This window comes from Paroedura picta, chromosome 7, assembly GCF_049243985.1.
Source record: "Paroedura picta isolate Pp20150507F chromosome 7, Ppicta_v3.0, whole genome shotgun sequence".
NCBI lineage: Eukaryota > Metazoa > Chordata > Lepidosauria > Squamata > Gekkonidae > Paroedura > Paroedura picta.
In genome coordinates this window covers 114,410,648-114,437,493 of record NC_135375.1, presented here as the reverse complement: position 1 = coordinate 114,437,493, position 26,846 = coordinate 114,410,648, and the positions used below count along the sequence as shown (strand labels likewise).

Below are 26,846 nucleotides of genomic sequence, written 5' to 3'. Positions count from 1 at the left end.
ACCCCCCCTGTTGTGATAGGTTTTTACTACTTTGAGCACTATTTTCCTCACTATCTGGAGCGGTGGTTATAATTGAGTAAGGGCAATGTGGGAGGCAGGCCCTGTCCGGGATAAAAACTCGGAGGGCCCAATCAGGAGCCACGAAGCTGGGTGGGTAGTGGGCGGCGGCCTTCTTCTGGCCCTGGGAATAGTCTCGCCATGTGTCTCAGACACGGCCAGGCTGATCCTGCGCCCCCCGCTAGCGCCCGCTGTATTCATCTTACAGCGGGCTTAAATTCTAGTAGGAGAAATATGAGTTGAGCAGTTCAGCCCTCTCTTCATCATATTATAATTTTACTTTCTTGTCCTTGCAGTGGCCCTACAGTGTCCGTACTCTTTCTTACTTGGACTACAACTAAAGAAACCTTTTTATTTGCTGTGTTTAGCACTTTTTGCTAGCCTAACCTCATATTGAGCATTAGGTTTTCTAACACATTAGGTTATTTGTTTATACTCATCCTTAGTAATGAGGCCTTCCTTCCACTTCCTAAGTGACTCTTTTTAAAGTGACAAATCATTTGACAGCTGCTTATGGAGCCACCTTGGTATCCTTAGGCTCCTTCCATCTTTTCTTCTCAAGGGAATTGTTTGTGGTTGAGCCTTCAGTATTTCACTTTTAAGAAACTCCCAGACCTCTTGGATTCCCATCTCTTTCTTTCTGACCACGGGACTCATATCTTTAAGTTTGTTAAATTTACTTTCCTGAAGTCCAGTCTATACATCTGACTACATAACGGTTTTCTCTTTCATGCAATTGTAAATTCCAAAATCACATGGTCACTTCTATCCACTACTTCCACCTCATCTACCAGTTCTTCCCTATTGATGAGAATCAAGTCTAAAATAGCAGACCCTCTGGTTCCCCTCTCTACTTTCTGGGAAATGAAGCTGTCGGCAAGACAAGTTAAGGAAATAATGGAGTTTGTATTTTTATCAGATAAAATAATATAACTGAACCAGAAGAATGTATTGGGGGGGGGGGGCATTTGAAGATGCAGTCCCTCAGGTACACCAGGCCCAGGCTGCAAATGGTCTTAAAACTCAAAAACAGCATCTTGACCCTAACCCAGTCCTCCACTGGGAGCCAATGTATTTGCCTGAGCACAGGGCGTGTATGATGGAGGCATGGTGTTCTTGTGAGGACCCTGGCAGCTGCATTTTGCTGGTGACCATTGCATGGATGACTGTGGCTGCTATCTGGAGCAAGATAGAGTGCTAGTAGCCTAAGTTGGCATAGATGAAAAAACACCAGCTGACCCTACATAGAAAGGGAAGAAACAAAGAGATATACTGTGTGGCAGAAAATGCTAATTACAATAAACATCCAATAACAAACTTGTCACATTTTCTTCCTTCAGTGAAAATATTTAATAGCAAAATTTGCTTGAAGAAAAAAGAACTAAAAATGTTTCGGTCTGTACCTTCAGTTCAGTTCTGGACATCTATTAATGAACATTTCCACAAATTAGCAACTTATACAAAAGGGAAAATTTTACATGAGTATATAAAGCAATGCAAAAAAATCTCTATTCAATTTAAGCAATTTCCTTCAATTTATATGCCACCCTTCCCCAAGGAAACTGAAAAATAAACATTAAACATTAAAACAGTTATATGGTTCTAGGGTTGAGGGGTACAGATTCACCATCAACAGCTGGCTTCCTTATAAACAAACCAACCAAAATAGGATCACAGGGAAATAACATCTTGATGCCACCTACTGACCACTTCACGGCACTTTATTCTCATACCCTAGTGACATGGAAAAGAATTCAACACACTCCTAAGTTCATTTTATTTATGCAGGGATTTCTATACCATTCCAAATTCATAAAAGACCCCACCCCCCGCATCACCACACAAGACATCCCTCCTTCCCTGAATGCCATCTATCCAGGGGGATATTAATGTTCAACGTATTGGAGAAGGGGCTAATATCTTCCTTCCACCCTTCCTCAGCCAAATGCCTAGAGGAAGAACTCTGTCTTACGGGTCCTGCTAAACCACGTTAGTTCTGCCAGGGTCCTTAGCTCTTCTGAGAGCTCATTCCAAAAGGTAGGTGCGGGGCTGAAGAATCCCTGGTCCTGGTCAAGGCCAGCTGAATATCACATGGATCTCCAAGTTATTAGCATTCATAACGTAAACACTAAAACACAGTAATCACGTAAACTGGCCCGAGATGGTATTCCGCGAGAGACGGTATAGAAATCCCAAAGGTTAATTCCAGGGGGTACATGGGACCATTAGGTCTAAATCCTACAAGGGGCAGGATTTTTGCAAATATAGTTGTTTCTGGGAGGAGCTTCCATTTACCCAGCGATGCCTGAGGACCAAGGAAGGACAATGTTCCCTGGGAGAAACCTTGGTTGAGATAGCCTGTGCTAATAGCACAGGAACTAATAGCAGGAACTGAGGGGACCTTGTCAGTTAATTTGATGAAGAGCGCTAGCAGCAGTGACTTCTTTTAACGAGGAAGAATACAGATGCGGTAAGGCTGGGGGCACAGTGTGAGTCCCATCCTGAAGTCAAGGTTTAAGGTCACATTCTCTGGAGCCTGGAAAGTGAATTTCTGCAAAAGGGCAGTGAAGAAAATAAAAAGCTCCATTCTGGCCAGCTGCTCTCCAAGACAAACTCGCTTTCCTGGAAAACAAAGAAAGCACAAAAACTGACACAGGTATTTATTTAAAATTTAATGTATTACTACTAGTATTTTATACATGACTAGAAATTAAGCCCACTGTAGAAGAAATACAGTGGGCGCTAGGAATGGGGAGGCAGAGGTAGGAAATGAAGGAAGAAGAGGAAGAAGAGGAAAGGAGGTATGAGAGGAGGAAAAAAGGGCAAGGGGAGCTGGAAGGGATGGGTAGAAGGGAGAAAGAAAGGAAGTAAAGGAGAAAGACAGGAAACAAGTGAGAAGGAGAGACAGAGACAGGAAGGAGATGGAGAAATAGAGGAAGTCAGGAAGTCAGGAAGTAAGAAGGAAGAAACAAAGGCAGGCAGGCAGTGAGGTAGGTGAAAGGGGAGGGGACAGGGTGTGTGTGAAGGGTGGGGGCGAACCGCGAGGGGGACGAATTGGGAGGGGAAGGTGGCGAGGGAAGAGGGGGGGTAGAGAGGAGTGTGTGTGGGGGGTGGGGGAAGGGGTAGGAGAGTGCAGTGGGTGGGTGGCTGTGTGTTTGTGTGTGTGCGTGTATGTGTGCTCGGGGGGCGGCCAGGGGTTTTGGCTGGTGAGGCTGTGTGTGTGTGTGTGTCTGTGGGCGCGGGGAAGCGGCAGCGGGGTGATGGGGAGGCGGACAGGGGAGTTGTGTGTGTGTGTGTGCGTGTCTGTGGAGGCGGGGAAGTGGTGGTGGGGCGATTGGTGGGTGGCCAGGGGGGTTGTGTATGTGTGTGTGGGCGTGTCTGTGGGCGCGGGGAAGCGGCGGCGGAGCAATGGGGGGACGGCCAGGGGGCTTTGGCTGGTGAGGCTGTGTGTGTGTCTGGGTGCGGGGAAGCGGCGGCGGTTCAATGGCCATTGGGAAGGGACCCCAGTCGGGAAAGGAGCAGGGATGCCGTCTGTGACGCCATGTCCCTGCACCTTTCGCGAAGGTGAGGGGAAGCCAGCGGGAGTACTCACCATTGGAGAAGACTGCTTCTCCTTGTATGCAGTGAGTCCCCGGACAGGCAAGGCGAGGCTGGGCCAAGCAGCCAATGGGGAGGCACGCTTCGCACGGCTCCCCATTGGCTGCTTGGACCTGGATTGACACTCAGATTGGGCCCTCTGAGTTTTAATCCCGGACAGAGCTCGCCCTTTCTCCTCCCCCTTAGGGCTTACTCGTTTATTTATTCCGCTCCGCAGGAGCGGTTAAAGATAATAATGTATAATTATTAATTATTAATTGTTATATAGTGTCATATAGTGTTATATAGTGCATCTAGTTGGCTATGGTCTTCCCAGTTGCAATGTATGGCTGTGAAAGTTGGCCCATAAGGAAGGCCGAGCATCAAAAAATTGAGGCTTTTGAACTCTTGTGCTGGAGAAGACTCCTACGAGTCCCTTGGACTGCAAGGTGAACAAACCAGTCAGTCCTAGAGGAGATCACCCCTGACTGCTCCTTAGAAGATGAAACTCAGATACTTTCTCCACCTCATGAGAAGGAAGGACTCCCTGGAGAAGAGCCTAATGCTGGGAGCGATTGAGGGCAAAAGAAAAAGGGGACGACAGAGAATGAGGTGGATGGATGGAGTCACTGAAGCAGTTAGTGCAAACTTAAATGGACTTCGAGGAATGGTAGAGGACAGGAAAGCCTGGAGGATCATTGTCCATGGGGTCACAATGGGTCGGACATGACTTCGCACTTAACAATAACAACATATAGTATCACTGAAGAAGATTACGAAAATGGGTGACACCACACAACTTCAATAAATTAAATTGACATAGTTGGCTTGAGACTTTTTCCTTTTGGGTCATTTCCCAAAGGCAAACTGGGCCAGACAGTGTTGTGCCCAGGAGCCCCAAAACACCAAACATGGCCCCTACACCTGCCCAGGATCCTGGGGGAGGGGGTGGGAGAAGGGGTCCAATCTCCCCGGAAGCGCCAAGTTGGAGGCCTGTTGGCACAGGAAAGCCCTCCCGCCAGCCCTATAGGGGCCCTTGTGGCTTTCTGTGCTTCTCTGTGCAACCCTCAATTAGGGGGCAAGGGAGGGTTCCTTCATTTCTCCCTCCCTCCCTCCCTCCCTCTTTCTTCCCATGTTTCTGTCTTTATCTCTCTTTTTTTCTTTCCTTCCTCCTCCTTTTCCCTTCCTTCTTTCTTTCCTTCTTCCTTCCACCTGTTTTCCCCAGAGGAACTGGTGCCTGGAGTTCGTTATTCCTGAAGAAGATCTCCAGGCCCCCACCTGGAGGCTGGCAACCCAGCTGCCTGCACATGAGGAGGGAGTAGGGGATCAGACCTGGCCTTTGAGATTAGAGTCTGCTCCTCTTTAACCACTTCACCATGCTGGATCTCAAGTTCAAGCACGGACGAGGCCAGCAACAAGGAAGGACACCATGCAGGCATCCATCCGAGCCCCTGTTGTCTTCCTGGGTGCAACAGTCTTTGCCCCTAGTAAAAGAATGTTTCTCCGTTTACACATCTGGTAACGGAATATTAGTCCTTTATGACTACATATTTGGAACCAAAGTCAGAACTCTGTCTCCCACCCAGGCCTGGAAGTCTCTGCAGGGTGACTTTCCAGCCTCTGATCCATCCCTTACCTGCAGAGAAGGGCAGGAAAGCGTCCCTCTTCCTGAACTTCCCACCTTCCAAGAAGTGGCCAGGATTGAAGGTTTCAGGAGTCTCCCACTCCTCCTTATCAAACAGCACCGACGTCAAGAAGGGGATGAAAATAGTTCCCTGGAAATGAGGAAAAGATACAATAAAGAGAGTGGATCAAATTGTGATGGCTCACTTGGTGCAATAACCCTTAGAACAGGGGTAGTCAACCTGTGGTCCTCCAGATGTCCATGGACTACCATTCCCATGACCCCCTGCCAGCGTTTGCTGGCAGGGGCTCATGGGAATGGTAGTCCATGGACATCTGGAGGACCATAGATTGACTACCCCTGCCTTAGAGGCTACATCACTCTGTATACAAGGATGTTGTTGGGCTGAAATCAAGGTCTCTGTTGATCAACATAGCCATGAAATTGTGCAACCAAAGTATTGGTTCCCTTTCCTAATGTTCCCAAAATGTGCATTTATACATTTGTTATTTAAAACAGTTATACTTCACATTCTCTCCATACTGATGCATTGAAGGTGAGGAGGGTTGGGAAAATGTAATTTCTCAATTGAGTGATACTGAATATCAAAGTCAGGGGTAGGTTTCACACCAGCTGAAATTGTGACCGGATCTCAGTTCCTAAAAGTCAGGCACAAGCCACCGCCATTTGACAGAGCAGATCCAACCTGCGCAAGGGCACAGGAAAAAAATTTGGATTGTTTTGGATTTGACTGGAATTGATTCAGACCCGATCTGAAACACCTGAATCACCCTTCCCTGGATTGGATTTTGGCCAATTGACTTAGCTTAGAGAGCCAGTTTGGTGTAGTGGTTAGGAGTGCGGACTTCTAATCTGGCATGCCGGGTTCGATTCCTCTCTCCCCCACATGCAGCCAGCTGGGTGACCTTGGGCTCGCCACGGCACTGATAAAACTGTTCTGACCGAGCAGTGATATCAGGGCTCTCTCAGCCTCACCCACCCCACAGGGTGTCTGTTGTGGGGAGAGGAAAGGGAAGGTGACTGTAAGCCGCTTTGAGCCTCCTTCTGGTAGGGAAAAGCAGCATATAAGAACCAACTCTTCTTCTTCTTCTTCTTCTAGCTGAATCTGAAGAATTTTGGATCCCCTCCCCCATGCACATGACTCTCTCTCCCCCACCCAGGCAGCGGAAAGGCTGGGGGGGAAGGCCCACCAAGCAGCTCATCATGACCTATCAGCTGTTCGCCATGCTCTCTCCCCACCCACCCCCAGTAACCTTCCTTTAAACTGGCCAAATTGTGGCCAAATTGCCAAATCCCAATTCAGTCACTACTGATTCAGCCTGTTCAATGTGCAGGGATGGGCGATACAGCTCAGATATGTTCAAATAATACCCTAATCAGCATTGATTTCGGGACTTTTCAGCTCACTTCTTGACAGCCCTCTGCGGATTATTATATGGTCCGGTCAGGTGCAGGCCAGTGAATACTTGCAAAAACAATAACTTCCTCTGCAAGCAACGCTCTGTAAGGAAAGGCAAAACCTCCCAGAGATATGAACCACTGGGACCTAGCAAAAGATCACATGGACAGAATCAGGCTGTTTTAGCAGATCCAAATCTCCGTTGGATGCTGACATCCTTCCTGAACCTCTTGCTGCAAAGATTCCCTACCCAAGAAACATGCCTTGCCTGGTTTTTCATGTACCACACTCTGACTGTAGTGGAACCTGCAAAGAGGCTGAACAAGAAATTACCACACTGGTGGCCATTGAAGGGATACGAGGCAACCCAATGCTTATACCTTTCTCTGAAAGGATTCCTTTTTCTTTTTAAAGGAAAGAGAAACCAAGCATCTTATTTACTTTTGGCAGATGAAATCCAGCCAGTATCGTGTCATGACTTGTCATCCGGGGTGCGTTGAGAGGCACAATGTTGCTTTTCCTTTGTATTTCATGAATAACGGCATTGGTATAGGGCATGCGCTCCCGGTCTTCCATGGAGGGCTGGCGGGACTGGCCGATCACAGAGTCTATTTCCTCTTGTACCTTTGCTAGACAAGAAACAATTAATGTCAACAGAAAGAAAAACAATCCCTGAAATCTCAGCGGTCACATTATCTTCCGGCAAACATAGCACCATATCCAGAATGATGAATGTACACATTTTCAAACAATATACAAGCCATGTTCACTGCATCGGGATTAGCCAGTCAACAAATGTATCCTCAATTTGTGGGTTATGGTTGGTTTGGGGTGGCCTGAGACATCGCAGATGCATCTTTAAAATGTTGGAATTCCACTAGAGTGGCTTCCAAAATGTCAGGATTTTTGCCAGAATGTAGCTGCTGGTCTTGGCCTTGTTAGGGATTTGTGTTTCCCGGGCAATGGAATGGAGAAGGGGACAGCTCTCCCATCCACGGGGATCTCATGCAGCTATCAGAAGATCTATCTTTGGCCAATGAGGAGGAGTCATAGAACCTCATGCGGCATGGAGGGCTGTGGATAACCCAGCATGTGGAGGGCTGTGGGTTACCAACCCAGGATAGCCTTATTTGCCTGGGTTCTGGCTGCTTCTGTGGCTTCAGCTGCTACTGGCCTCAGCGACTTGCTCATCCAGCTTCACAGCAGAAAGAACCATGGTATCGTGGTGAAGAGCTGGTTAAGAGCAGTGACCTCTAATCTGGATCTGATTTCCCCCCTTTTCCTCCACAGGCAGCCAGCAGGGTGACCTTGAGCCAGTCCCACTTCTCTCAATGATCTCCCAGCTCCACTGACCTCACAGACTGTCTGCTGTGGGAAGAGGAAATGTAGGTGATTGTAAGCCACTATAAGACTCCTTCTAGAAGTAAAAAGCAGGGTAGGAAAAAAAAAGTACTGCTGCTTCTTCTTCACTCAATAGTCTCAGAGGGCTGACAAGTTTGCAGTGGGACAGATAGATTCGAATTCAGGAGATCCTTAGAGAGAAACAAGATTTCTGAAAGTCAAAGCTCCCTTCCTCAGACATGTTGGAATGGAGATGCCTACGTTCTGATATCCAAGTAGATATCCAAGTAGTAGGTGGAGAGAGATGTAAAGACGGAAGTGAAGATGCAAAAGTCCCAGATCAAATCAAGCCCAAGTTCTACCTAGAAGCTGAAATGACTGAGGTGATGGTGCTTTGATCACTAAACTTGTAATCCGTGGTTCATTCAAGAGCACAAAGAGTTTCTTTTTCTTTGATTTTTGTGAATTCAACATAGGACAAGGACATAGTCAACCATGGCAGGCTGAAGAAAGGGGAATGGAGACTGCTCTCCCACCCACTGGTATCTCATGGAGGGATTGGATAAGAAATTATTACAAGCTTGTTTTGACATGCAGACATACCCAAGCGGACATGCACAAAATTTTACACTTTTTATTAGAATGAATTAGGCAGCCGTGCAAACTAAAACAGCTGTAAATTATCTCTTTTTTTAAAAATTAATGCACATATAAGATCAATGCTCCAGAACACATGTACCTATCAGGGACTTCAGATATGAAAACAGCACAAGACACAACAATAGCATAATGGAAACCAGAAACACAACAATGATCATTCTACCTTGAACTTCTGGATAAAGGACCATGTAGAGGAAAGCCCAGCGCAATGTTGTGGATGTTGTTTCAGTCCCAGCAAAAAAGAGATCTAAAGTGGAATGGATCATGTTTTCTTCATGGAAGCTGGCAGGTGGATCCTCCTTTCAAAGAAAAGTAAAGAACAGAAACTATATCTGTTCAAACTGATGTCCAGCTGACCTCAAGACCTGCATCTCTCTGTACCTAATGCTGCATTAAATAAGAAACCAAACCTGGGCTAGTTCTGCACTTACTTTATTTTTTTCATTGTTAATCCTGCTGAATTCAGGTAGATTTGAACCCTGGTCTTCCTCCTTGCCTTTCCCCAAATCAAAACAGAAAACGTTCTGCACTTGACTGGGGAAGCTCAGAGGGGGGAGGGGGGGTCAGGTGAAGTCCAGCCAGCATTAAAGGAGTGTGCTTTATTTCTTCTCTTTTGACTGCTGGTGTGAAGAAGCCAAGTGCCCCACAAGGCTGCTTGTCTCTTTCTTTTCTTTCCTGAACAAGCGGCAGGGGAGAGAGAAGCCAAGCCAAGCCAGCAGCAGCCTCACAGAATGAGGCAAATCTCTGCTGAGAGGAGTGTGGGATTCTGGAGCGCAGTCACGTTAAAACAGATTCCAAAAGGAGGGCAAAAATAAATCTTGGGAGGAAAGTCTTGCAACAGAGAACCAGGAAGTCTTTGAACTGATGCCCAGCCAATCAGGGGCAGACTGCTTCTCTCCCTCAGCGGGGAGGACATTAATCTGGCAAAATGCAGATCTACACTTTAATACTGGGAGCCCTCAAAGCGTCATGATCAATTACAGCAACTTATATCTGCTCCTGGATATCGCAGGAGAAAGATAAGGTCACCACGGATCAACCATTCATGTTGCAAAGGGAAAATGTAAAGTGCCCAAAATCAAAATGGGAATTGAATACAGTGCAGACGGATTTATTCGATCAGGGAGAGGATAAAAAGCCCCGTGCAGACTCAACCCTGGTGAACAAAAGACCACCTGAAGTGCTGGGACTGTTTTCCGAATTATGTTGAACTATAGTTTATATGACTAGATGTTAAATTTCTGTTTCCTAATCCTATGTTAAACAAAATCTATAACAGAGAAAACAAGAAACCCAGCCAAACCCACACGCAACTGGGTCTTCTCTGCAAAAACAGAGACTGACTGTGGCTTGATCTGCCGGTTACCTTGGCCATTTCATGCAGATAAGCATCTATGAAGTCCCTCGTTTGAGACGGGCTCCAGTCCACTTTGTGCTTTTCAATGATTTCTTTTACAAAGGATTTAATTTGTTCCCATTTTTTAAAAAGTGTCTGATGAGGTCCTGGCAAGTACTTCATTATGCCTGGGAAGGAATTGTACACCTGGAGAAACAAAAAACAAACAAACAAAAATGCCGCAGATTCTGCATGGCAAGTCCGTACACCTTCTTTATTAAATAAAACATGGCAGAAAGGAAGGGCCATTTCTGGCCTACTGAGAGGAAAGGAGGAGATCAGGACAGTGTGGATTGCTGGCACTCAGGCCCAGGAAGCTGCTTAAAACGGCATCTCCAGGCACCTTTCTGCAGCTCTGCTACGTTTTCACTATTTCGGAAATAGACGGTTTTCAAGATGTTTGTGTGAGGCCCTCCCTCCCGCCCCTGGAGTTTGCTGTCGCTGAGAAGAAGGAACTTTGGCGACTCTCCCCTTTATCTTCTTAATGAAAAGGTTTCTTAAACTGTTCAACATAAAGGTTTGGAAATCCATTCATAGATCTTTCACAGGCTGTTACTTTGTATAAGATGTAGAAATCACGGCACGCACCAGACATGACGGTTCAGTTTCAGCTGTCAGTTCCATCTCCCCTTAAGCCCACAAGTAGCCTGTATTGCCTCTGAATCCTGAGGCAGCCACATCCCCGCTGAGACACATGACTTGGTTGGGCCCAAATACTCTTCTATATGCTCTCTCCCTTAGACCTTTTCCAGGCCACTCCCCCTTCTCTCTCAGGAGTGCCCCCTCCCACTAGGGATTCCTGGGTCCTACAGAGCTGCCCTTTGGCTCCTCGCTCTGAGGGTCTGTCACAAGTGCCACAGAAAAGTAGGACATGCATTACACTTGGCACTCCTGAAACCCCTGGCAGCGAATTTTAATTACACACACAAACAAACGTGATGTGTGGAACTACTGACTCTCATGCTGATCATTGTAAGTATGTGTGTGCGTACACATATACACACACACATATTTTAATGAACAGATCCGGAGTCCAAGGGCACCTTTAAGACCAGCCATGTTTGATTCAAGGTATGAGCTTTCGTGTGAAGGCACACTTCCTCAGATAGGGCATCTTGAAATGGAAGTAAGCAATTCAGACATATAGATGGAGTGAGTACTCACTGCTTACTTCCATTGTTGTTGGTAGGTGCAAACTTGTGCCCGACCCATCGCGACCCCATGGTCAATGATCCTCCAGGCCAGGGGTAGTCAAACTGCGGCCCTCCAGATGTCCATGGACTACAATTCCCATGAACCCCTGCCAGCGAATGCTGGCAGGGGCTCATGGGAATTGTAGTCCATGGACATCTGGAGGGCCGCAGTTTGACTATCCCTGCTCCAGGCCTTCCTGTCCTCTACCATTCCCTGGAGTCCATTTAAGTTTGCACCTACTGCTTCAGTGACCTCATCCAGCCACCTCATTCTCTGTCATCCCCTTCTTCTTTTGCCCTCGATCGCTCCCAGCATTAGGCTCTTCTCCAGGGAGTCCTTCCTTCTCATGAGGTGGCCAAAGTATTTGAGTTTCATCTTCAGGATCTGGCCTTCTAAGGAGCAGTCCGGGCTGATCTCCTCTAGGACTGACCGGTTTGTTCACCTTGCAGTCCAAGGGACTCGCAAGAGTCTTCTCCAGCACCAGAGTTCAAAAGCCTCAGTTCTTTGACGCTCGGCCTTCCTTATGGTCCAACTTTCGCAGCCATACATTGCAACTGGGAAGACCATAGCCTTGACGAGATGCACTTTTGTTGGCAGGGTGATGTCTCTGCTTTTTAGGATGCTGTCTAGATTTGCCATAGCTTTCCTCCCTAGGAGCAAGTGTCTTTTAATTTCTTTGCTGCAGTCCCCATCTGCAGTGATCTTGGAGCCCAGGAAAATAAAATCTGTCACTATCTCTATTTCTTCCCCATTTATTTGCCAGGAATTGAGAGGGCCGGATGCCATGAACTTTGTTTTCTTGATGCTGAGTTTCAAGCCAACTTTTGCATTCTCCTCCTTCACCCGCATCAACAGGCTCTTTAGTTCCTCTTCACTTTCTGCCATTAGAGTGTTATCATCTGCATATCTGAGGTTGTTGATATTTCTCCCTGCAATCTTGATCCCAATTTGTGACTCCTCTAATCCCGCCTTTCTCATGATGTGCTCCACATAGAAATGTTAAATAGGCACGGCAACAGTATACAGACTTGCCGAACTCCTTTCTCAATTTTGAACCAATCAGTGATTCCATGTTCAGTTCTCACTGTTGCTTCTTGACCTGCATATAAATTTCTCAAGAGACAAATAAGATGCTCTGGTATTCCCATCTCTTTAAGAACTTGCCACAATTTGTTGTGCTCCACACAATCAAAGGCTTTAGCATAGTCAATGAAGCAGAAGCAGATGTTCTTCTGGAACTCCCTAGCTTTCTCCATGATCCACCGTATGTTGGCAATTTGATCTCTAGTTCCTCTGCCTCTTCGAAATCCTGCCTGTACTTCTGGAAGTTCTCGTTCCACATATTGCTGGAGCCTAGCTTGTAGGATTTTGAGCATAACTTTGCTAGCATGAGAAATGAATGCAATGGTGTGGTAGTTTGAACATTTTTTGGCATTGCCCTTCTTTGGGATTGGAATGTAAACTGACCTTTTCCAATCCTGTGGCCATTGTTGAGTTTCCCAAACTTGCTGGCATATTGAGTGTAGCACTTTTACTGCATCATCTTTTAAGATTTTGAATAGTTCAACTGGAATGCTGTCACCACCAGTAGCTTTATTGTTGCTCAGACTTCCTAAGGCCCATTTGACTTCACATTCCAGGATGTCAGTAACTACCCCATTGTGGTTATCAGGGATGTTAAGCTCACTCTTGTATAGTTCTTCTGTATAATTTTGCCACCTTTTTTAAATCTCTTCTGCTTCTGTGAGGTCCCTACCATTGTTACGAGTTCCCCCAATATGTCAGGAAAAGGAAGTAAAGTCACATTGATTTTCCATTTAAACTAAAGAAGAATAAATATTCTATTCATACTATATACTACAAATATAGTATAAATTTATACTAAATATACGAAAGCATAATGGGATATGATTAGGAAGCCAGGGTGGGAAGTCATGAAGAACCAGAGCAAGGAGAAACAAAGTGAAATGGCAAAGTGGGATCATTGTCAGAAGGACTGATAGAATCATAAAATCATAGAGGTGGAAGGGACCTCCAGGGTCAACAAGTCCAAACCCCTGCACCATGCAGGAATTCACAACAACCTGCCCACCCACAATGACCTCAATTTCATGCCCAAGTGATCAAACCCCCATACCCCCTCACACACCAAAAATCTCCAGAATTCAGCCTTGCCTGTAGGGAATTCACATCAAAATCACAAGATGTCATAGTCCCATTGTATACGGTACTGGTCAGACCACACTTGGAGTACTGTGTGCAGTTCTGGAGGCCTCACTTCAAGAAGGACGTAGATAAAATTGAAAGGGTACAGAGGAGAGCGATGAGGATGATCTGGGGCCAAGGGACCAAGACCTATGAAGATAGGTTGAGGGACTTGGGAATGTTCAGCCTGGAGAAAAGGAGGTTGAGAGGGGACATGATAGCCCTCTTTAAGTAATTGAAAGGTTGTCACTTGGAGGAGGGCAGGATGCTGTTTCTGTTGGCTGCAGAGGAGAGGACACGCAGTAATGGGTTTAAACTTCAAGTACAACGATACAGGCTAGATATCAGGAAAAAATTTTTTACAGTAGAGTAGTTCAACAGTGGAATAGGCTGCCTAAGGAGGTGGTGAACTCCCCCTCACTGGCAGTCTTCAAGCAAAGGCTGGATACACACTTTTCTTGGATGCTTTAGGATGCTTAGGGCTGATCCTGCGATGAGCAGGGGGTTGGACTAGATAGCCTGTATGGCCCCTTCCAACTCTATGATTCTATGAATTCACCTACCATCCCGCAGTGGTGATCAGCAATTCCCTGGGTATGCAAGAAAGGGCCACAAGAGACAAAAACAGGAACATCCTGTCCAGCCCACCCACTCACCATCTGCCTAAGTTCATAAAATCAGCATTTACGTCAGATGACTATCCAGCCTTTGCTTAAAAACATCCAAAGCACGAGAACCCACCCCCTCCTGAGGAAGCCTGTTCCACTGATCTAAATGTCAGGAACCTCCTTCCTGATGTTTAGCCAAAAATTCTTTTGGATTAATTTCAACCCATTGATTCTGGTCCAACCTTTGTGGAATGTCAGAATCCTCAAGGCATGCATGGGCCTGGGGATGCCGGCGTGCTCATCACGCCTATTTAAGGCACGGTGGACATTAGCCCGCCCTCTTTCCCCCTCTCTGCGCCAAGGCAGCGAGTGGTCGGAACCCGCCCACCCACCCTGTTGTGCTTATGTTTGACGTTCTGTTATGTTTTAATACCTTTTTCATTACCTTTGTTGCAGCTTTTACGGGGCGGAAATGGCACGGTGAAGGAGCCTCTTAGAGTAGCCGGATGAGGGCATCAGACTTAAAGAGCAGGGCCTCAAGGGTGAGGCAGCTTGGAGAGAGTTAGGCCAACCCAAAAGGGAAGGCTGGATGCTCGCTGAGCCAGGTGGCCTGTGTGTCAGAGGAGGTCTGCCCCTCTCTCTGGCATATTAGGTTGGAACACTTCCCTTGGTAGGGCTCAGTGTTCTGGGGTGACCTGCCTCCCGGGGCAGGGGGCAGAGGGCATCTATGAATGCTGGACCAGAAGGTTGCGGTTATACCGCTGGGTAAGCTCTTTCAACCATGCCCATTTTGTTGCCAACCTGGCGTATGTTAAATAAAAGCTGTGGCCGTGTTTAAGCCATTTAAGTGTCAGTGTCCTCCTTCTGCCCCACTAGACACACCTGCAAGTCAATTAGATTTAGGCGAGTAAGGTCACTGCTGGCTGCCCAGGTATCTCTACTGGCACAGTTCCCAGACTACGCACCTGGACCCTTAGATAGCATGGCTTGCTTGTGTGAAACTAATGGATTTTGGATGGGCGGGAAACCTGAGGGAATAAGTGTATCGGTTTGGATTCTGGGCACCAGATTTGTCTAAGAACGTCCTGAGAGAACAGCTTGAATAAAACCAGCCCTTGCAACACAGAGGTGTTTATTTATTTACAAGTCTGACATCTTGACAGGAGCAACAGAAAACAACTCTGCTCCATCTTCTCTATGATAGACCCTCAAGTATTTGAAGATAATTATCATATCACCTCTTCGTCGTCTTCTCTCCAGGCTAAACAGGCCAAGCCTCATTCCTTTAGGCTCCCGGATCTCCCGCTAAATTGTGGCACCTTCCTGGCCTGCTGAGAAGTTCCCCTCCTCATCTCCTCTGCATTTCAAAGCCTCCTGCCACGTTCCTTTCCTTATCTCCTCTCACAAGCCTGGCCTCACTGGGAACACAGACTAAATACCAGATGGCCGGATGGGATATTTTAGCACCTTGTAGATCACCTTGCAGATATTTTGGCACCTTGCCTTTTCTGGGTGAATCTACGTTCCGAACAAATGCTGTTCCTGTGCCCCCATGCCCAAGTTAAGGTATATAAGCTATGCAATCCCCTTCCCCAGCGTCTCTGTCAAGATGTGCTGATCTTAGTCCTGATTCTCCAAATAAACACTTTTACTTAAAGCTTCATCCTGAAGCCCGAGAATGAGGTCTGTTGTGCGAATCTGCTGGGTCTCATCCACTTGGTTCCTGACAGTTTGCTACCCCTCTCATTTTAGTGTCATCTGCGAATTTAATAAGGAAACCCTCTATTCCTTCATTTAATAAGGAAACCAAATCATTTATAAATATGTTGAAGAACACAGAGCCCAGGACAAACCCCTGGGGCCCTCCACTCGTCACAACTCTCCAAGATGACGAGTCATTTACAAGCACCCTTTGGGTGCGATCTGTCAACTAGTTCTCAATCCGCTTAACAGTAAAAGAATCCATACCGCATTTTACCAACTTGTCATCATGCAAAACCATATCAAAAGCCTTAGTGAAATCAAGGTCAACAATGTCCACAGCATTACCCTGAATGGTTATTTGTTTATATTCCTCCTTGGTCATAAGGTCCTCTTTCCATATCCCGAATGAGTCTTTTTTTTATTATTCAATTCTTTTGAAAGCTGTTTGTGGAGCCACCCTGGTTTCTTTAGGTTCCTCCCAGTTTTCCTTCTCATGGGAATTGTCAGCAATTGTGCTTTCAGTATTTCACTTTTGAGAAACTCCCAACTGTTTTGGACTTCCATCTCTGTGCTGCCACTATGCAAGATCTCCAGGAAGACTCACCTGACTCCAAAAGTTTGCCTGCAGGTAGAGTGCCTCCTCAAGCAAATGCAGTAACTTCTGGAATTGGCTGTCGTTGTAATCATAGCGATCCCCAAAAGTGATAGAACAAATGATATTCGAAACAGCGTTATTAATCTGAAAATGAGGGTCAAATGGCTGACCTTGCGGGGGAAAAAAGAAGCATTTTTAGATTCCTTACAAGAACATCAGAACAGCTGAGAAGGAACCAGAAGAGGACTCTGTGGGTGGATCAATTCCATCCTTCTACCCATGCTGAGATGCCACGCTCAGGGGGCAGGGCATGGAGGCCTGGGCAAGGTCCCTGCTCATCAGCCCCACCTCAGCAATGAGTCATCCAGCATAGTAGTATTATCAACACCATTATATTTTGAAATGGGCATCTGCTTCATTCTGGCTTATGAAGGGAATAATGGACAGCTGGATGGTTGAAGACACACAGAGAGTTCTGCTTGAGCAGAAAACCCCACATGAATTTCATTGATATCTGGAGCTCTCATTTCACAGCTGCTACATATGAGGATGACTGGGAAATTTCGTTTCTTCCCTAAGGGCCGAGCTCTCCTGTCCAGCACCCCTAGAACCTTTCATTCCTGGTTAGGAGGAGCCTTTATAAGGGAAAACCTGGTGCTTGCCTGCCTTTGTTCACAGATTAGCCCAGATACCCCAGCCGGCAGTCGGTCCTGGCACTTACCTTTTTCCTCCTCAATGGCCTCAATCAGGTATCTGGTCTCCTCTTGTATCCGTTCTTCTAAACTTCTCTTGCCCAGGCCAAAGTTTCTAAGAGTTGATAAAGCAAATCGTCTCTGTTGTTTCCAGCTAAGCCCATTGGAGTTGAGCAGTCCTATGTGGAAAGGATTAAAATGGTATTCTTTTATAGCTTCTGTCAAATTTGTTAGAGATAACACCATGTCATCCCGCATACATTGTGAACAGATCCCTACACATTTCATTCCTCTGATGTCTTGATTTCATCTTTTTATTAGCTAGTGGCTCCCAAACTAAAATAACAGTAATGGAGAAAGCAGGCTTCTTTGTTTGGTACCCCAGTTAACAGTTAAAAACATAGAATCATAGAGTTGGAAGGGACCTCATGGGTCATCTAGTCCAACCTTAGTCTAGCTTAGGGCTAATCCTGCGTTGAGCAGGGGGTTGGACTAGATGGCCTGTATAGCCCCTTCCAACTCTATGATTCTATGATTCTATGATTCTAACCCCCTGCACTATGCAGGACACTCACATCCCAGTTGCTCATCCACTGTAACCTGCCACCCCCTTGAGCCTTCACAGAATCAGCCTCTCCGTCAGATGGCTCTCCAGCCTCTGTTTAAAAAGTATGTTGTTGTTGTTGTTGTTGCTGTTAGGTGCGAAGTCGTGTCCGACCCATCGCGACCCCATGCACAATGATCCTCCAGACTTTCCTGTCTTCTACCATTCCCCAGAGTCCATTTAAGTTTGCACCTACTGCTTACTGAACTGTTATTGAACTGTTTTGAACCGCCGTGAGCTAGCAGAGTTGGGAATGGCAGTAAATCTGTAACAGCGGTCTTGCTGTTATATAATAATTCACTAACGGCTAAATGGACGGAGAGTGGGCATGGCATGTCTGAGGCAGGTCATGCCCACTCAGGACTTTGGCCGAATCAGGGAGAAGATGGGAAGCCAAAATATCTCAAGAGTGTACATAGATGGAATTTCAAAAGTAATTCCCTCTAAACACCCAGAAGAAGTTCCTGACAGTTAGAGCGGTTTCTCAGTGGAACAGGCTTCCTCAGGAGGTGGTGGGTTCTCCATCTTTGGAAACTTTTAAACAGAGGCTGGACGGAGAGGCTGATTCTGTGAAGATTCAAGGGGGTGGCAAGTTACAGTGGATGAGCGAGAGGGTTGTGAGTGTCCTGCATAGTGCAGGGGGTTGAACTAGATGACCCAGGAGGTCCCTTCCAACTCTATGATTTTATGATTCTTTATGATTTATAGAATCTTTAAAGGAGGAAAAATTAACATTAAATCAAATTTCTGGTCTCAGAGTTAATTTCACTAAATTTAATATGTTAATAATGCAATTCAACACCTCCTATATCTTAAATATATCAATAGTGTACAAAGTTTTTAGGTATCTTGGAATATCCATTCCAAAAATTTTTTTAAATGTACCATAACTGTAAATTTCTGTGGAGGCAGATAAAAATAGAGTTGATTAGTTGGGACAAGCAAAAAACTGTGGTGACTACTCAAATTGCCATGATTAAAATTTCAATTCTCTCAGAATTATCTTTTCCATCCTTTGTGCTACCACATCATATTTCAAATACTTCATGAGGCCCCTCAAACTAACCAGAATCCCTGGCCAGGCGGGCATGAAAGACATTCACCTCCTGACCCCCACGTGCTGCTTGGCCTTTCCCTGGGCATGCAAGAAAGGGCCACAAGAGCCAAGCTCAGAAACAGTCCTTTCTTAAACAAACATTTATTTGTTTGTTTAATTATTTCTTTATCAGTCAGATTTCTTACCTGCTGCTCACATCAAACTCGCTCCTGGAGAATTACAAAGAATAAAACCCCACAATCAAACTACCCCCACCTTAAAACCCTAACCCTCCCAAACAGAGAACACTAAACCTCATTCCCTCCCCCTCACTCAACAACCCCCCATCCTGTACCTCATGGGGATGTTAATAGGGAACAGCCTGCTATCCCCGCTAAGGTGAGTGGGGGCCCCTGACCTTAACCGCCCTGACCACAACCAAATACCTGGTGGAAGAGCTCCATCCTGCAGGCCCTAAGTAACTACAAAACATCCTTCAGGGCCCTTACCTCTTCTGGGAGCTTATTCCACCAGGTTGGGGCCAGGACTGAAAAGGCCCTGGGCCTGGTCAAGGCCAGGCAAACTTATCATGAGCTGGGGATCGCCAACAAATTTGTATCTGCCGAGTGTAAAGCCCTGCAGGGGGCATAAGGTTATAGGCAGTCCCACAGATATGTGGGGCCCAGATTGTGGGATCCAGACCTCCCCCTCCCCCTTGTCATTCTGGGAGCTCTCCTCATCCCACTTGGAGGCTGGTGTCTCCTGGTCTAATGCCAATGCCCCCCCCTCCCAAGCAGCCCTTTTATCTAGGGGAACTGATCTCTGTTGCCTGTAGATGAACAGTCATTGCAAAGCCCCCCCTTAAAACACTGTCATTGCAAAGTCTTCCCTCCAAAACAGTCATTTTTCCCTGGGGAGCTGATCTCAATTGTCTGCAGATAAACTCCAATTCCAAGTGGTTGCCAGGCCACACCTGGAATCTGGTGACTCCTGAATGTTCCTTGAGCCTTGTAGGTGAGTCCAATGGGGGAAGACCACCCACCAACCCCACGGGACCTAGGCTGAATCCGCATGGAGCTTTTAATCCAATCCCAGGTTGATTCAATCCCTGCCGTCTATACTGAATGCGATTTCCATTTTGATTTTGGGTGATTTAAATTTTTCATCTGCAACAAGCATGATTGATCCGAAGTTACCCTACCTTTCTCCCAGGATATCCAGAATTGGATATAACCCTCAATATTTAAAAAATTGGCATCAGTAAGCATGCAGGACCAGCAATCAGGAAGGCCGCAGGGCAGGCATATGTCCTAGTGCCCGTTGTACTCCTGGATACAGGCGACTTTGCCTCTAGTTGATCATAGAATACCAACATAGCAAGTGGATGTGGTTCATAGTTCAGCAGTGGAATAGGCTGCCTAAGGAGGTGGTGAGCTCCCCCTCACTGGCAGTCTTCATGCAAAGGTTGGATACACACTTTTCTTGGATGCTTTAGGATGCTTTGGGCGGATCCTGCGTTGAGCGGGGGTTTAGACTAGATGGCCTGAATGGCCCCTTCCAACTCTATGATCCTATGATTCTAGAGGACATATTCATCCACCAGGAATGTCTGTAGTATAGTCTGACAGTTAGACCCCCCCTGCTGTCACAGGGAATTGCTTCCTGCCTTCTTCCAAGTGACAACCTTTCAAATACTTCAAGAGAGAAATCATATCTCCCCTCAATTTCCTCTTCTCCATGCTGAATATTTCCCTGTCCCTCAGCTGGCCCTCATAAGGCTTGGTCCCCAGGTCCTGGATTATCCTCATCGCTCTCCTCTGTACCCTTTCAATTGAAGTGAGGCCTCCAGAGCTGCACACAGGACTCCAGCTGTGGTCTGACAAATGCAGTATAAAGCCGGACTAGGCAATTTTGATGCCTCTGTTTAATGAGCAGTCCCTGCACCCCCTCATCCAAATCATTTATTAAAATGTTGAAAAGTTCCAGACCCAGTACCGAGCCCTGTGGCACCCCACTGCTCACCTCCCTCCATTCTGATGGAATACCCTTGACGACCTAGCCAGTTCCCCATCCACCTAACCATCAGTGAGATGATATGTAATACAAAGTAATTTTACAATCCTGATTAGTTGATTCCCCAAACCCACAGTACACTAGGACCTTCCTCTTGCTTCACCTGGAGTGGATTTCTCACGGTCAAGTTTTCCTCATGCAGCACAAACCTGTGAGCTCCACACCTCCAGCATGGAGCACCATTCCGCAAAGGGCAGGAAACCCCACGTAAAGAATGCTGAATTGGAGGCAGCATTCATGACAGGAGTTCCACTTTGCCCAAAACAGTTATTCTACCCCTGCAGGTTAACAACGATGACAATAGGATAAACACAGGACGGTCTCAGATAAACCAAGAAAAAAGACCTGTCCTTATGGCATTAAACAGTAATAAAAATGTTTTTAAACCATGTCCTTTCTTAAGTTTACTTTTAGTTTATTTCATTCCAAAGACATTAGCCAGAATGGTTTTCTGGATAAACTCCGTTTTCTATTATCTTTTCCTCAGTGGCAAATCCTCTCTTCTTTTAGGTGCAATAAATCTAAGTAGTGTTTCTTCCACAACCTCAATACCAGTAGTAATATAAATTGGCTGATGGCTCAAAATAGCATGGAGTTCTGGTCCAAAAAGACAAGGTTTAATGCCATAAGAATAGGCCTTTTCTTCTTGGTTTGGGTTCACAACAATGGGTGGCGGTTCCAGAGATGACAGAGCAACACACTCCTGCCTCACAGTCAGTTCTCCGTCGGATGGGATGCCACAGCTCTTTATGATGTCTGTCATTACAGCCAGGAGAACTGTTTTCACAGCTTTATGTGTGACACCCCACCCTGCAAATAAAGACCCCAGACTTATGATCATGCTAAGCTCAGGGCCAAAACATATCTGTAACCACTCCACGGTAAAAAATAAAGGAGTTGTGGGAGGAGTTGGTCCGTGATGAGGAAGCCCGCCGATTGAGGTCTTGCCCCCGAACTGACAAGCGGAGGGCCCAATTGGCTGGCGCAAAGCTTGACAGCCCGCCTCCTCGCCTGCCCACCCTCCATGGGAGCCTGCCTTCAGCTGCCGCCCGCCATTTCGACCCTCACCGCCGCTGAGGAATGTCGCCGCCCGACCGCCCTGCCCTCCCATGTGGCGCGCGGCCCACTGGCCCCGCCGCTCCACAACTTCGCCTGCAGCCCCACAAGCCACTTGCTTGCCCAGACACCTCCCCAACCGCCCACTGCAGCCTGCCTTCGCCTGCCCGCCACGCTTCCACGCCTCTACGCCGCCAACGCACCTCCCAGCCCACCCTCCTCTCCCATGCACCACTGAGACTTCCGCATGCAGAGAGTTCCCCACAGACTACCCCACGAAACCACCGACGTGCTGGGGTAACAAAGGCTTCGCCACCCGCCCGCCACCCGATCCGCCCACCCCCCACCACAGCCCGCCTGCACCTCCAGCCCACCATTGTGAGGCTGCCGGAGGTAGGTAAGAGAGAGCCCTGATATCACTACTCGGTCAGAACAGAAGAAGAGTTGGTTCTTATATGCCGCTTTTCTTAAAGCGACTTACATTTGCCTTCCCTTTCCTCTACCCACAGCAGGCACCTTGTGAGGGAAGTGAGGCTGAGAGAGCCCTGATATTACTGAAGAAGAGTTGGTTCTTATATGCCACTTTTCTCTACCTGAAGGAGTCTCAAAGTGGCTTACAATTGACTTCCCTTTCCTCTCCCCACAACAGACACCCTGTGAGGTAGGTAAGGCTGAAAGAGGCCTAATATTACTGCTCAGTCAGAACAGCTTTATCAGTACTGCAGTACTGTGGCAAGCCCAAGGTTACCCAGCTGGCTGCATGTGGGGGAGGAGCGGGGAATCAAACCTGGCTCACCAGATTAGAAGCCACAGCTCTTAAGCACTACACCAACCTGGCAGGGACATTTTGGCTCAGGAAAAATGTGCAGGGTGGAGCCAGGAGCCCCAACTCCCCCTCTGCGGTAGTTCCAAGCCAAATATGGCTCCCTGTTTCCCAGGGCAGCTGTGTGTCTGCAGTGAAACAGGTGAAGTCTGGGAGTCCAAGCTTGACTTGTTGACAAAGGATCATGCCGTTTGACCAGCCTTTCTCCACTTTTTGACCACTGAGACATCCCTGAAACATTCTTGAGGCTTCAAGAAACCCCAGAGATTGTACTATTGTGCAGAATATGGTTGGGGAGCGCAGCTGTATCCATGCCAATCTGGATCCCCTCTCCTTCCCACCCCCTTCAGGCCCATCAGTGGTCATTTGGGGGGAGGAGGGTGGGTCAACGTAATCATATATAGTCATATCATCTGATTTTTAAAAAAATGAAAACTTGACTCCACCCATTTGAGAAATCCTTTCAGGGCCATCAACGTAATCATATATAGTCATATCATCTGATTTTAAAAAAATATTTGAAAACTTAACTCCACCCATTTGAGAAATCCTTTCAGGGCCATCAAGAAACCGCAGGGCCAAGAAAGGCTGAGTCTGATCCTCAGTCAATGCCTTAAATGAACACCTGACTTCAGCACTGCTCATGAAAGTCTCATCTTCCGAAACAGCTTAAGGATTTTCACATATTTATTTCAGATTTGAGAAATGTAAGGAACACAATAAACGTAGCTCACCAAATTCTCCAAAAATCTTAGCAATTAAAGGAAATCTTGGACGATCTAGAAAGTTTTCTCCTTGATGGACAAGGGCTTCCTTCACCAGAGGCAGTCCGCTCACAACCACAATCCATTTGTGTCCAAACTGCAGGCTAAAGATTTTGCCATATTTTTCTGCAAGCTTTAAAAAAAAGAATGTAAAAGAGCTGGAAATCCCCTATTATTGTTTCTGCCTGTTGCTCCCAGAGTCAAATGGAGAGTAAAGAGTTAACTGGAATCTGGAGGTCAACTCCACCCCCCGAATTTCTTCTCCATCTTTAGTTTCAGTTCCTGTTACTCTGGACTGCCTTGTAATAAAGGAGTTGTATTCTGCAGCACACAGGAGTACATACATTTCTTGCCTCCCCACAATGAGATTACAAAAACTCCTATCCCTGAATGGTGGGGACTCCAGTCAGAGGAAAGTCCAAAGTTACTTGAAATGCTCTCAAACAGACAATGGGAAGTATTCCCCCTGTAGCCTCAACAGTTTTGGGCACATGGGAAACAGATTTATAGCTTTATATTATAGCTTTCTACCCTCTGGCATCAGCTGGCCTCTTTGATCCAATCCAAAATCTTCCTTGGTTGCCCATTCCTGAGGGTGCTGGCATCTGCTCCTAATTCTCCCATCTTGTTGTACAACTGAGCACAGGTCCTGATGATTAACCAACTACCACATTCTTGAGTCTGGCCTAGAAAGAGACGAGAAGGTTCAAATCCTGAACACCTGCAAGCTGGACTAGGGAAATTGGGCTGCTGAGAGCCAGTTTGGTGTAGTGGTTAGGAGTGCGGACTTCTAATCTGGCATGCCAGGTTCAATTCTGCGCTCCCCCACATGCAACCAGCTGGGTGACCTTGGGCTCGCCACGGCACTGATAAAACTGTTCTGATCGGGCAGTGATATCAGGGCTCTCTCAGCCTCACCCACCCCACAGGGTGTCTGTTGTGGGGAGAGGAATGGGAAGGCGACTGTAAGCCGCTTTGAGCCTCCTTCGGGTAGGGAAAAGCGGCATATAAGAACCAACTCTTCTTCTTCTTCTTCTTCTTCTTCTTTGCTTCACACCTACCACAACTTTCTCTGGCCTGTGAGAGACACATCCATCCTAACAGAAAGGAGCTCCTTGAAAGGGGAGCCCCATGACCTGCTGCAGGACTCAGGTCCCTGCCTACTCTCCAAGAGGCTCCTTACCTCACTCTTACCTTTTGCAGAACGATGTGAGTCTTCTTGACATCCACTTGGAGCAAGTTCCCCAGGAAAGGCAGGACCGGAGGCCCAGGAGGAAAAGCCCGTGGCCGTCTGCTTCTCCAGTAATCAGCAATGATCAGAACCAGCGCCAGGAAGGACAGCCATGCGGGCAGAGGGACAGCTTCCCAGACTGCTGAGAGCCCCTGAAGCGGCATTTGTGAAGGCCGGAGAGAGAGAAAGTCGTTGGTGGGGGGAATCTAAGCTGAGGCTTCCAGTCTCCGGCTGAGTGGGAGCGGCTGCGTGTAGATCATGCTCGCCTGAAAGGGAGCGGTTTCATTTCGTAATGGGAAGAACAGTCTCCCCTACCCTCTGCTGACGTTGCTGGGCCAATGTTTATTTTTTACAATGTTCTGTTATAAGAGAGCAGGGCATAAGTCCACAGGCAGGCACGCCACTCCCGGAGAAGCATAATGAAGATTACACAATTAAGTGGAATTGCAAACTAAGAAAGGAGTTAAGGGAAATGACTTAGGCAAAATGCTTGGTTCCTGGACTGCTTTCCTTTCCACTGGGAAAATTTAACCTTCCCACCACTTCAAATGAAGCTCTGCTTTTGGCCTGCTGGTGGGCTTCTCATACCCTCCCCCCCCCCGTCCTCAGAGCAAGAGCCACTGTTGCAGCAGGAGCTGCTGCTGCTGCCAGAACCACCCCCCCTCCTCTGGTTTCCATGTAGCTGCCAGACAGGACAAGGAGATGGGTGGAGTGGTGAGGCTCAGGAGCACAATCAGAGCCCTGGACAAGAGGAACGATTGGGTCCCAGCCAGGTCGACACTCTGCCCTCTTCACCAGCTGTGCACTCAATCGTACCAGCACCCCACCCCAGCCTGGACAGCTTGCCGGAGCGCCGTAGGGGGTTATGGCAAGCAGACTTCACAGAGTGCCATAGGAGTGCTCAGCTCATGGCACTCTGCCAAAGCCAATTGGGCCTAGTTTCAACTCCCATCCCCCTCCTCTTAATCCCAGTGACTTTATCTGATCCAGAGACTGGAATGGGGGTGAGAGTCCAGGGCGTGCTGGTGTCATGAACCCCGATTCATGCCCCCTCCCATCTGTTCTCCTGGACTTCTCCAGGCCGGGTGTAATAAGACTGTAAATCTCTTGGTCGGTTCCTGTCCGCCCTGTGCATACCAAAGCTGCCCTCAGCGGGGCATCCTTATCTATTCCGCTCTAAATGGCCTTGCTTGTCTTGCTAGAGTCTCAACAGGCTGTTAGTTTAGATCAAACACCGGGCCATCTGCTTCACCTGGGAATTTTTGTAACTGTTGCAAATGAACCTTTCCCGCCCCTTTTGTTTCTTTTTTTTAAAGAAAATTTTATTTAATCTGTTTACATATTAATTTCTTAGTGATTAAACTAGATTAAACTTAACATCAACATAATACTAACCTAATGTAAACATAATATATTGTTATTCATTATCAAAATGATCATGCATTTTTCTCCTTGTCCCCACTTTTGTTTCTCATCCCCCTCCCCTGCTTGGCTCCCCCTATAAGTACACCCCAATGTTTAATGTACCCTTGTCTCTGCCAAGACAATTGTTCAATGAGTCTTGGCTTGCGTTGGCTGCTGTAGTATTTCGGTTCAATAAGGACCTTTTGGATCCTAGCTCTGCCTGGACCTTGGAAGTTCCTTTGTCACAGATTCTACCAACTCTGCCTGATTCCTGACAGCTGGACTGTGGGTGCACGCAAGCTATTCTAAACCCCGAAATGATGCTTGCCCTGGGAATAGGGTTGGAACCCTTACAACAGCCCTTACGTTTCACACAAATGGATGTGGAGGGGGGGGACGTTCTTTAAAGATGGTGCAGCCACACAATGGTCCCCCTTAACCTGGACATTGAAGAGCACTGGGAAAGAGTCCAGCTGCTGGTGGCTCCTGGGGCAGCTTTCCCTTTTGTGCTAGGTCTGGACTGGCTCTGGAAACATGATTCCAGTGTAAGATGGAGAGCACGGGTGCTAATGTTTAATGATCTGGTTGTCAAAATTATTGCAAGGCAGCCACCCCCCAACATGAGATTCAGGTAAACTGTGATCATGCAGGGGCCTGCAAAACGGAGCTCTTCTGCCAGGTTTATGGTTGAGCCCAGTGCAGCGAGATCTGGATGGGGCCCCGAGCGCCAAGTGGTGTCATGCTTCGTATCACCTGTGCTCCTTCTTCCCACTTCGTCTTTCA

At 47.1% G+C, this 26,846-nt stretch overlaps 1 protein-coding gene across 1 annotated transcript; it reads right to left on the bottom strand.

Annotated features, from left to right (window-relative positions):
* Window positions 1–1,371: 1,371 nt before the first annotated feature.
* CYP2J2 (cytochrome P450 family 2 subfamily J member 2) lies at window positions 1,372–24,992 on the bottom strand. The gene is made up of 9 exons (XM_077346053.1): window positions 24,623–24,992; window positions 23,399–23,561; window positions 17,102–17,251; window positions 16,390–16,550; window positions 10,045–10,221; window positions 8,842–8,977; window positions 7,119–7,306; window positions 5,270–5,408; window positions 1,372–2,679 (listed from the first exon to the last, which is right to left on the bottom strand). The coding sequence occupies exons 1-9, from the start codon at window positions 24,821–24,823 to the stop codon at window positions 2,504–2,506; spliced, it is 1,491 nt and encodes a 496-aa protein (XP_077202168.1). The 5' UTR covers window positions 24,824–24,992; the 3' UTR covers window positions 1,372–2,503.
* Between the last annotated feature and the right edge of the window lie 1,854 nt (window positions 24,993–26,846).

Excerpts from the sequence above, each read along its gene's own strand:
- CYP2J2 (XM_077346053.1), bottom strand. The coding sequence starts at position 24,823 with ATGCCGCTTCAGGGGCTCTCAGCAGTCTGGGAAGCTGTCCCTCTGCCC. Across the intron at positions 10,222-16,389 it reads AGGCAAACTTTTGGAGTCAG|GTGTACAATTCCTTCCCAGG; the intron begins GTGAGTCTTCCT and ends TTGTTTCTCCAG. Across the intron at positions 7,307-8,841 it reads CCTTTATCCAGAAGTTCAAG|CAAAGGTACAAGAGGAAATA; the intron begins GTAGAATGATCA and ends TTTCTTGTCTAG.